Consider the following 12,695-nt stretch of genomic DNA (forward strand, 5'->3'; position numbering starts at 1 on the left):
TATGTTACGTGCTGTGCCGATGCTTCGCAGCAAGTTTTCTAAAGCACGTATCGAGGCTTGTACTAATAACGTCATCAGGGTTGGAAATTAGCAGCAGCCACCAGCCAACTGTTGGTAAAATATGCAAGTGGCTGCTAGATCTGCTTCACTCACCAGGCCAAAAAAACAATGGTGATCTACTGAATGGCTGCTAGATTTTGAAATCCACCAAGAGTTAATTTCCAGCCCTGGACGTCACTGATGACGTCCGAAGCCGAAACACAGTGGAGAAATGATTGTTCCTGAATAAAAACAAAAAGTCTCCCCTCTGTTACTATCCTGTAGTTACAGGAGCACATCGTGTTCCCTCTGCTGCCATTATTAGGATACAATTATTGACCAAATCATTAACCAGTACACACATTGGATGCATTACTCGCAAGACAATTATGGTTTATCATACAGTTGTGTTATATAATTATAATATAGGCTACTTACCACACAATAGACACTATATTGATATAAATGGATTAGCCAACATGGAAATTGTTTTGTTTTTTGTCATTATTCCAGAGCCTTTAACCCAGTAGCCTGTGTCACAGATCACATCTGTAATATACCAGATACAAGCCTCAACAGATGAACCCTTTAGCGACCCAATGTTCTGGAGAGCTTCACTGCTTCATCTAACCATCACTAGTGAGCAGAAAGACACGCTGTTCACTACTTCATGAAGCTTCATCTCACCATCACTAGTGAGCAGAAAGACACGCTGTTCACTGCTTCATGAAGCTGTATCTCACCATCACTAGTGAGCAGAAAGACACGCTGTTCACTGCTTCATGAAGCTGTATCTCACCATCACTAGTGAGCAGAAAGACACGCTGTTCACTGCTTCATGAAGCTTCATCTCACCATCACTAGTGAGCAGAAAGACACGCTGTTCACTGCTTCATTAAGCTGTTTCTCACCATCACTAGTGAGCAGTAAGATACACTGTTCACTGCTTCATGAAGCTGTTTCTCACCATCACTAGTGAGCAGAAAGACACGCTGTTCACTGCTTCATGAAGCTTCATCTCACCATCACTAGTGAGCAGAAAGACACGCTGTTCACTGCTTCATGAAGCTGTTTCTCACCATCACTAGCGAGCAGTAAGACACGCTGTTCACTGCTTCATGAAGCTGTTTCTCACCATCACTAGTGAGCAGAAAGACACGCTGTTCACTGCTTCATGAAGCTTCATCTCACCATCACTAGTGAGCAGAAAGACACGCTGTTCACTGCTTCATGAAGCTTCATCTCACCATCACTAGTGAGCAGTAAGACACGCTGTTCACTGCTTCATGAAGCTGTTTCTCACCATCACTAGTGAGCAGAAAGACACGCTGTTCACTGCTTCATGAAGCTGTATCTCACCATCACTAGTGAGCAGAAAGACACGCTGTTCACTGCTTCATCTCACCATCACTAGTGAGCAGTAAGACACGCTGTTCACTGCTTCATAAAGCTTCATCTCACCATCACTAGTGAGCAGAAAGACACGCTGTTCACTGCTTCATGAAGCTGTCTCTCACTAGTGAGCAGAAAGACACGGCGTTCACTGCTTCATGAAGCTTCATCTCACCATCACTAGTAAGCAGAAAGACACGCTGTTCACTGCTTCATGAAGCTGTCTCTCACCATCACTAGTGAGCAGAAAGACACGCTGTTCACTGCTTCATGAAGCTTCATCTCACCATCACTAGTGAGCAGAAAGACACGCTGTTCACTGCTTCATGAAGCTTCATCTCATCATCACTAGTGAGCAGAAAGACACGCTGTTCACCGCTTCATGAAGCTTCATCTCACCATCACTAGTGAGCAGAAAGACACGCTGTTCACCGCTTCATGAAGCTTCATCTCACCATCACTAGTGAGCAGAAAGACACGCTGTTCACCGCTTCATCTCACCATCACTAGTGAGCAGAAAGACACGCTGTTCACCGCTTCATGAAGCTTCATCTCACCATCACTAGTGAGCAGAAAGACATGCTGTTCACTGCTTCATGAAGCTGTTTCTCACCATCACTAGCGAGCAGTAAGACACGCTGTTCACTGCTTCATGAAGCTGTTTCTCACCATCACTAGTGAGCAGAAAGACACGCTGTTCACTGCTTCATGAAGCTTCATCTCACCATCACTAGTGAGCAGAAAGACACGCTGTTCACTGCTTCATGAAGCTTCATCTCACCATCACTAGTGAGCAGTAAGACACGCTGTTCACTGCTTCATGAAGCTGTTTCTCACCATCACTAGTGAGCAGAAAGACACGCTGTTCACTGCTTCATGAAGCTGTATCTCACCATCACTAGTGAGCAGAAAGACACGCTGTTCACTGCTTCATCTCACCATCACTAGTGAGCAGTAAGACACGCTGTTCACTGCTTCATAAAGCTTCATCTCACCATCACTAGTGAGCAGAAAGACACGCTGTTCACTGCTTCATGAAGCTGTCTCTCACTAGTGAGCAGAAAGACACGGCGTTCACTGCTTCATGAAGCTTCATCTCACCATCACTAGTAAGCAGAAAGACACGCTGTTCACTGCTTCATGAAGCTGTCTCTCACCATCACTAGTGAGCAGAAAGACACGCTGTTCACTGCTTCATGAAGCTTCATCTCACCATCACTAGTGAGCAGAAAGACACGCTGTTCACTGCTTCATGAAGCTTCATCTCATCATCACTAGTGAGCAGAAAGACACGCTGTTCACCGCTTCATGAAGCTTCATCTCACCATCACTAGTGAGCAGAAAGACACGCTGTTCACCGCTTCATGAAGCTTCATCTCACCATCACTAGTGAGCAGAAAGACACGCTGTTCACCGCTTCATCTCACCATCACTAGTGAGCAGAAAGACACGCTGTTCACCGCTTCATGAAGCTTCATCTCACCATCACTAGTGAGCAGAAAGACATGCTGTTCACCGCTTCATGAAGCTTCATCTCACCATCACTAGTGAGCAGAAAGACACGCTGTTCACCGCTTCATGAAGCTTCATCTCATCATCACTAGTGAGCAGAAAGACACGCTGTTCACTGCTTCATGAAGCTTCATCTCACCATCACTAGTGAGCAGAAAGACACGCTGTTCACTGCTTCATGAAGCTTCATCTCACCATCACTTATGAGCAGAAAGACACGCTGTCAGCCCAACTTTAAAACCACCACTTGTGACCTGTTACTTCCGCATCCTTGTCCATCTTTTTGTGGTCTATTTACAGGTCAGCAGCTTGCTGACACGTGCGATACGACACGTGTCCGCTTCAGCGCTCGAGGCTCCTTCACCTGCTGTCTGTGAAGCATTTAAACACCGCAGGTCTAACGGAACTAACAGAGCCAGATAAGAAGAAGACGGGTATCGAGGGAGACAGGGAGCCTGTGGGAACCTTTCAGCAGAACTCCGGATCTTACCGGAACATGATTCCTTTCTTCGGGAAGTCCGGAAAAGCTCGGATGTGTCTGTGAACCAGCTGGAGTTTGGACTCGGAGTCTGCTGCCATTCTAACTAACTGTGTCACTACTGGGAACGTTAGTTACATCTCAACGCTTTTATTTACTCGCTCCTCGATCCTGTTTGAACCGGAAGTTATTCTGGTACGCCCCATCTATGGTCCGCCCCACGGTCCGCCCCATCTATGGTCCGCCCAAGGCTTCATGAAACAGGCTGGGACACGCTGAGTGTTCCCATACCCAACATACGAGCATACTATTTAGTCTACCAGGAAAAGACTTATTATGTGGCAATCAGAGGTCAACATCCGGTTCTGAGAAATGAAGTTAATTTGTCCCTATGTTATGATAAATGGTTTAAGAATGGTGTTATACTCACGAGTCAGTTGTTTAATAGAGAAGGACTACTTTACAATTACTCAAAATTTATCGCCAGGTACAATATACCAATAACCCTAGAAGAGTTTTCTATAGTTTTTGGCGCTATCCATCTGGTATGTACATGTTATTGAAGAATGCTGACCCAGTTCACTCTCCGTTAGCTAAAGTCTGTTTTTCTGTTAATAGAGGTATGAACTCCAGAATACGGGCCTTGTTCCAGTACATCCTTCTGCCAATCACATCCTGAAACTTTCTCTCATTTATTTTGGTCCCATACATTTCCATATGAGTTGAGGAAAGATGTTAACAATTTTATACTTGTTAACATTTTTTCAGATTTTACACTGTAGCCTACTATAGAAATATTATAAACTCAGAAAAAAAAGTTCAGGATACGTTGCAGGTCAGCCAGCGTTGCTGACCTGCAACAATCCTGGTTGAGGAATGGAACGCCATCCCACAGCATCGTTTGACCAGGTTGGTGACCAGCATGAGGAGGAGGTGCCAGGCTGTTGTGGCTGCGTATGGATCTTCCACCTCTACTGAGGCTCCTGACGGTGTATTAAATGAATAAAGTGTAAAATAGCCAATATGTTTTGTGTGTTCCTTGTTACTGATAGAGAGTTCAATCATCCAATCCACCAAACAACTCAAAACAAGAGTCAATACCAACAGGAGAATACACTGTTTACCATCGGCAGAGCATTTTGGCAAATTTTTCTTGGGCGCTACCCACATAATCAGCTGTGCTGCTCATCCCACAAATGCATGATCCTTACAAGTTGGACATCATTGTGAAGGTAAATAAACAGGCTTTCCAATGATGTAAAATACAATGACAAATAGCATTGTAACAACAGAGAAATAATCCACCAAACACTAATTTCCGAACTTTTTTTTTTCTGAGTTTATTTGGTTGCTCTGATTACATTGACAAAGACACTAATGCATTTTTTCTCATTAATCTAATTTTACTTCTCTTAAAGTTCCACATTCACAAGTGTAAATTCACAAAAAAAAATGAGCCTAATTTCTTTGTATTTATGAGGGAAATGGATCAATATCTGTCAACAATTTCTTCCTCACAAATAAAGAAAGCTATGAAAACAATGAATGTATGCAATATCTCCAACGTTATTAAGTGAAATTATTGTCATACTCTCGTGTGGTCTTTTTTTTTTATTTGATGTTGCTTTTGTTTAATTTCTGTCGTCCTTTTTATGTTTGGCACAGCTCTTTGTTTATGTTTTCACTATGCTTCTGTATGTAGATGATTTCAATGTTTTCTGCTGTTTCTGTCATTTTGAAATAAAAACTATTAAAAAAAAAGAAAGAAGTGAACCCAATGAGGAAGTATCTTCAACCTGCATCCTGTCTACCAGCCAGCAGGGAGCGACTCCTCTGGTTGTATAGAAGTCTTTGTAAACATTGTAAACATGAGTTTATGGTCTCAATCGCTAGTTTCAAGTCTTCTTCAATACAGCATGATGTTCATTTAGTAAATGATGGTTCCATTTAGAGTCAGATAGACCATAAAGCAGCGTAATAATAACAATAATAATAAACATTTCAAAACACAGTTACAAAGTGTTTTACACTAAAAAACAGGACACATTTAAAACACGAGGAGAATGAAATGTACTAAAAACCAATAACTAAAGACATAAATACAAGTTTTTAAAAGTGATAAAAAGTCTCCTCAGGAAGGTCCTTCCATAGTCTAGGAGCCCTGACTGCAAAGGCTCTGTATGTGTATCTGGACCTTGGAACCACAAGGAACGACGCATCCGAGGATCTCGTGTGTGAGAAGGGACATAGGGCAATAACAGATCTGATGATTAACTTGGGGCGAGGCCTCTCAGGGCTTTGTAACTAATCAGTAATTTATTCTAACAGCAACAGGTAGCCAGTGTAAGGAAGCCAGGATCGGTGAGATGTGGTCATGTTTCCTTGTCCGGGTCAAGATCCTAGCTGCAGAGTTTTAGATGAGCTGGAGGCGGGAGAGGGATGTTTTGCTGATGCCAGAGAGGAAGGAATTACAGTAATCTAATGTACTAGTTATGAACGGTTTAAAACGGTCTAATCCTTGAAATGTTTCTGAGATGATGAAAGCAGAATTGAACCATTGATTTAACATGTTTTGATCAAAAATTACACCAAGGTTTCTGCAATGCGGAGTTATTGAATGGGACAGAGAACCAAGACTGATTGATGATGGTCCCATTTAGAGTCAAATAGACCATAGAGCAGGGGATGCTTTAGGGCGGGGCTACCTTGTGAGTGACAGGTCGCTACCACGGCGTTATCAGAGCATGGAACTTAATTATAACCTTTTTGGTTGCCTAAAAATGTCTTATTCAGCATTCGGTTGTGCTTAGCTCCACCCTCTCATCCCACTTCTGGTTGCAAATAACCAAGATGGCGACGGCCAAAATGCCAAACTTGTGGCCTCAAAATGGCACTTCACAAACCAAAGGGTGACGTCCCGGTGACTACGTCCCGGTGACTACGTCCCGGTGACTACGTCCACTTCTTATACACAGTCCATGGTCCCAATACATAGTATGTCAAATGCAGTGTGCCAAAAGTCCTACTACATCCGCTCCCAATTTGCAGAATGCAGGCTAGCATGTATTTCTGGTTGTTCTGACCCACAATCCTCTGCACAGCAGATATATGAGCAAAGTTCAAGGTGCAATGTTATGAAGAAGTAGTATGTCCTGATTGTATGCATACTGCATACAACAGTACGTACTTTGTGAGGGCAGCTGCAGTACGTACTGAACGTAAAAAGAAAAAGTATGAGATTTGGAATGCATGAGATTGATGCATGGGATTCAGGTTGATAAATATGAGTGACAGTATGTGCAGAAATATGTGTCAGGAGAAACTGAATTTGAATCATATATATATTGTTTAATAATTGCATTTAAAACTGAATCTGAATCTATTATTATTAGAATATTAATTATATTATAAGTACCTAAGTGGCAGCCATGACAAGAGTTGTGTGAATCCTCTAAATGCTGAGGAAAAGAGCTTCAATGCTTCCTTTATCTCCTTTATCAGTGGATACACTGGAGCATCCTTTACCAAAGGAAAAGAGAGAATAACATCCCACAATTCCTTGTGGCCGTAGCATTTAAAGTGACGCACCATTCGGCCGTTCATGATAACAAACCATATGCTTATCTTGCATATTATTTTCATACGCTCATATACTTATTGGGATTCATGTGAGTGGACAGTGACAACCATTTGGTTTCACTTTATTTATAATGAATTATTTATTTTGAACATGTAACAAATACCTCAGTAAAACACAAAACAAGAATAATTAATAAAATGAACAGTAAACAATCAATTAACAAATAATCAACATAAATAAATATTACATGTCCGAAGAGAAGTTGGAAGAAGTATATGATCCTACACCTTCTCCATAACTCCAACAGTTAACTCAATATTTATCATATATTCCTTGTTTATTGGTAATGAAGTGATATTTATCACCGGTTGTCCTTGTTAGGTCAGATGATCCTTTATTATCTGTTGATGTAAAGTGTTCCAGCAGCAGGAGGACCTGTGGTATCTCTCTTTAACACACCGCGGGTGAAGTAGTCTGTCACTGAAAGACCTATTTAACATCGCACGGGGGGAGCAGCGCCTTTTGTAGTCCATCTTCAGAACATTGTAGTTTCACCACGGCAGACTGACGTCACTAACATCTAGTGATGGCGAGCTGAAGCTTCAAGAAGCATTGAAGCTTTCCAGCAAATTGGTTCGGAAAAGGGTTCATTTCTCGAGCCTTCATGTGCACGAAACCACCTGGTGGTCAAAGAGTGTAAAACAGGCAGATATGATCTTGACCATGTGATCTGTGATATACTGTATTTTGTGCCAGTAAAGGCTGTAGGCTATGACTATAAACAATAAAACATATATAAATTACCATGTAATCCATTTATATCTATATAATGTATAGTATAATGTCTATTTTCTAGTTAGTATATTATGAGTATATAACATACATGTGTAATAAACTGTAATTGTTTTATGAGTTTGTTTGTTTGTTGGTTTATTTAGATCCCCATTAGCTTTTGCAGAGCAGCAGCTATTCTTCCTGGGGTCCACATAGTTTACATGGTGATAATACAAAAATACACATTCACACTACTCATCATACACTAACATAACACATCGTGATACACGTCAACTGTAGATAAAACAATAACAACTGACACAGTTTAAATAACAAAAACACAAAGAAAATAGAGCGGCTCCGACTGGATCTATCATGATCTAACACATTAATATCATCATTTAACATTGAATGCCCATAATACCCTTACACATCCAAGAATACTTATTAATTACTAAAGTTTCTTTTTAAGTAATGCTCTTTTAGTGTTTTTTTTAAACCATATATATCATTTGGTTGTGTAATATGATTTGGGAGTGAATTCCATTCTTGCATTGCTCTGTATATTCCTGTACTTTGACCTGATTTGGTTTTGGATCTTGGTAAAGTGAAACAACCTGCAGCAGCATGCCTTGTGGAATAATTGTGTGTATCTGTACTAAAGGATAGTTTTTTGTAAAAAAAATAAATGGAGTCTTTGTTGTTATAACATTCTTAATGAAAACCATCAATGAGTACAGCAATCTATTTCTCACTTCAAACCAAGAGAGACATTTATGCATTTAAAGAACATTTGTTCTCCATTTGTAATGCATCTTATATGTGTAAACCAATCCTTTGGTCAATAATTGTATTGTAGTGTAATATAATATAATAATGGCAGGAGGGGTAATATTAGTGTTCTGTGGCACTTGTGGAAAGTGGCATTGGTTTAACTAGTGAAGATCTGAACCACTTCCTGAACCAGTCACGTGGTACGGCCGGGCAGCGAGGCTTCGGACATCATCAATGACGTCATTTCTATAAAACGATGCAAGGCTCAATACGCACTTCACAGACAACTTCCTGGATTACTCGACACACGCTCTGAAGCGTCGGCACAGCACGTAACATCAATACCAACAGGAGGGCACGCAAGATGGCGCTCTGAGTAGTCCATCTGGATGAGCCCCGCAAACCTAACTGTTTTTTGTTACATATAGTTCGGACAAAACAACTATTTTAACTTGTATTTCGACTGTAATTCTACCCGACTACTTTTTGGTTAACGCCATTAAACCCAAATGAAAAGCTGAGAGAAAAGAAAGGCCGATCCAAGGAGGGCGCTAACTTCTGCTAACTGTGCTAGCATACCTGCAACACCAACTGTTGATGGGCAAGCTGGAGCTAAGAACGCACTCATCGACAACATGCACGACTACCTCGGCTCGGATTCCAACGCTGTGAAGGTAACGATGATGGAAGAAGATTTTCCAGCTCTTCCCATCACACCGTCTGTCTCCGGTAGTTCAACAGAGGAAAGTTGTAGACACGGAGACGACCATAGTCTCCCAGTTGTCATCTCTCTCTCTCAACTGATCAACAACAGATCAGACGCCCTGGAAAAGACGGTCAGTGACAACTCCAATGTGATAACAGAAGTGAAAGAAGCCGTCAAGGAAAACGCAAGGCAGATGGCAGACGTTAAAGAGACGTTTGATTCTGTTTGTGCCGAGATAAAAAGCATTAAGGATAGAGTCGACCACGTTGAATCACGGATCCTAAAATACGAAGCAAGCTCTGACGCACATGAGAAACGTATCTCTCACTTGGAAAGCTACTCGAGCCGCTGGAATCTAAAACTCTACGGCTTAGATGAGAAAGAAAAGAAGGATGCGTGAAAAGAAGTCATCCGAGTGTGCCAAGCTCTTCTTCCAGAGGACAGAGATAAACTAGCAGACGTCATTGATACAGTGCATCGTCTTGGTCCAAGAAAGCCGAACAACCCTCAACCTAGAGGCATCATCCTTCAGTTCACCTCTCGGATCTACCGCGATGCTGTCTGGCGTTCAGCGAAGAACTCGACCTTTCTGAAGAACAAGAACCTGAGGCTTGCAGAGGACTTGTCTGCAGAAGACAGAGACAGGAGGAACAGACTGTGGCCTGCCATGGAAAAGGCACGGAAAGAAAACAAGCTGGCTTTCTTTGTTGGTGGCCGTGCTTTTGGGAATGGAGCCGAAATATTCCCTCCTTAGACACATGGTTGGTGATATTAACACGAGGTACAATTAGGGTAAAGTTTATAATGTTACCTAATTTTTCTCTCTTCTCTCTCTTCTATTAATGCTGGAGGTCATTATTTTATGTTAGTTTTTTTACAAATACATAACTGCACAAGTTAATTAATAATTAATTAGGAGCAAGTTGTCCTATGTTAAAAGCTGCTAAACAGTGTTTCATTTATTTTCAAGCAGGTGCATATGCTGTGTAAAAGGAGATGGATGGTACAGTAAGGTTAAAAGCAGCTATTTTTAGTTGTTCATCTATTCTCTTTTTGTTATATGAAGAGATGAAGAGAAGAAATAACAATCTTAAAAATGTCCAGAGGATATACAGTATGCCACTTTGAGCACGTTGCACTGTATCCTCATGTTCACATAGTGTTACTTGTTTCCGCACTTTATGTTCACATATTTCTTAAAAAAGGTTTGCTGTTCCCTTCCCCTTGTTACTACATTCTTAGGGACCGCAAGTTTCCTATTTTGGTGTATTACCATTTATCTGGTCTAATACTTTATTTCATTTTCTTATTGCATTTTATTCATTATGTCTTTGTCTATTATTTCACTAAATGCGAGAGGACTAAGAAATCATGTCAGACGTAAAGCTACATTTCTATATTTCAAACAATTTAATACTGACTTTTGCTTTATACTAGAATCTCATTCAACTGAACAAGATGTACGTTTTTGGAGATCACAGTGGGGATGTGATTTATGGCTGTCTCATGGGTCAGAACGTTCAGCTGGTGTTTGTATTCTGAAAAAACACTTTAATGGAAAAGTTTTATTGTCTGACTGTGACAAGGATGGACATTATATATTCCTTGTACTTGAAGTTGCAAACTCTAACTACATCTTAGTTAATGTTTATGGCTAGAACTCACAAACAGAGAATAATGCTTATTTTGACAGATTAGAAAGGCGTTTACTTTACTGGTTATCTAAATTTCCAAATTCTTCTATACTTTTCAGAGGAGATTTTAATACTGTACTGGATAACCATATTGACAGGTGGCCTGCAAGGGCTTCAGATTCCTCCAGTTCTCAAGTGAAGATGTTCATACATAGATTTAATTTAACTGATACATGGAGGGATACCCATCTACTACAGAAATCATATACATGGTGCAACAAGTCACTGTCAAGCCCGTCACGTATTGATTATTGGCTTATCTCCAAAAATTTAAAAAATGTTTTCACAGACATTCTGCCTACCCCATTATCTGACCATAAGACTATTCATATTTGTATTCCTCTATCATCTTTCTCTGTTACTCCGAAATCCTCATACTGGAAACTAAATAATACTATTCTTAAACATAAGGTTGTAATTGCTGAAGTTGAAAGAATGATTAGGCATTATTGGAACAAGGCCTTAAGTGAAAATGTGTATAGTAATAATTGGGAATTGTTAAAGTATGAAAGAGGAAGAAGAGCAGAGGAAAATGATACAATATTTAAGATTACGTCCTTAACCTCCATGCCAGTATGTCCTCACTGAGTCAGAAAAGATTGAGCTTATTGATCAACAGCATAGGTTGGATGACATCTATAAACGTAAAGCTGAGGGTGTATTAGTTAGATCACGTAGAAGATGGCTCAAAGAGGGAGAGCAGAACTCTGCATATCTTTTTAGACTAGAGCGACAACAATCTAAAAACAACTCCATACAACAATTAAGAATCGATGGGTCCGTCACGAATGATCCAAAGAAAATAGCAAACTATTGTGCTGAGATTTACAGTAATCTCTACGCCTCCAATTACTGTCATTAATCTGCTTCTCCCTTTTTTGACGCTATTCCTAATATCAATCAGTTGAACGAGGCAGATAGTGACTTTTGTGACAGGCCCATTTTATTGAATGAAATCACTGATGCTATAAACCACTTAAAACTCAATAAATGGCCTGGAACAGATGGCTTTACGGACACATTTTATAAACAATTTTCTGTAAGCTTAGCCTCGTTAAAGAAGTATTTGCTGAAAGTACTGACAGAGGTCTCTCCCTCCTACACTATGTCAAGGTCTGATCAGCCTGATCCCTAAACCTAAAAAAGATCCCCTCTTGGTAAATGGACTTGCATTTATATAGCGCTTTTCTAGTCTTCTGACCACTCAAAGCACTCTACACTACATGTCAGCATTCACCCATTCACACACACATTCACACACTGATGATAGAGGCTGCTAAAGGTGCCAACTTTGCCCATCAGGTTCTAATCTAAATACTCATTCACACACCGATGGCTATGCCTTTGGGAGCAATTTGGGGTTAAGTGTCTTGCTCAAGGACACATCGACATGTGACACGGAGCAGCCGGGGATCGAACCACCGACCTTCCAATTGGTGGACAACCTTAGAGCCACACAGCTGCCCCACAGCCGCCCCTCTTGTTAGATAATTGTCAACCAATCTCTTTATTAAATAATGACTACAAAATCTTTGCTCTTGTACTGGCTAATAGATTCAAATCTGTACTAGATACCATCATAGATGAAAGTCAATCTGGTTTTATGCAAAATAGGCATATCTGTAACAATGTAAGATTAATTTTAGATATAATTGATTACTCCGATTTTGTTCAAGACGTTAGTTTTATTCTTTTTTTAGACTTTTATAAAGCTTTCGATACTTTGGAACATGATTTTATAATGAT

The 12,695-nt window shown here is 40.5% G+C and overlaps 1 protein-coding gene across 1 annotated transcript in view; it reads right to left on the bottom strand.

The window, feature by feature from the left end:
- The window catches only part of aprt (adenine phosphoribosyltransferase), a 24,436-nt gene extending 20,819 nt beyond the window's left edge, over positions 1 to 3,617 (bottom strand). The window contains exon 1 of the mRNA XM_074645475.1: positions 3,434 to 3,617. Within this exon, the coding sequence (XP_074501576.1) occupies positions 3,434 to 3,522 (89 nt within the window). The 5' untranslated portion in view covers positions 3,523 to 3,617. The remainder of the gene's footprint in view (positions 1 to 3,433) is intronic.
- Between the last annotated feature and the right edge of the window lie 9,078 nt (positions 3,618 to 12,695).

Source organism: Sebastes fasciatus, chromosome 9 (assembly GCF_043250625.1).
Source record: "Sebastes fasciatus isolate fSebFas1 chromosome 9, fSebFas1.pri, whole genome shotgun sequence".
NCBI classification, from domain to species: Eukaryota; Metazoa; Chordata; class Actinopteri; order Perciformes; family Sebastidae; genus Sebastes; species Sebastes fasciatus.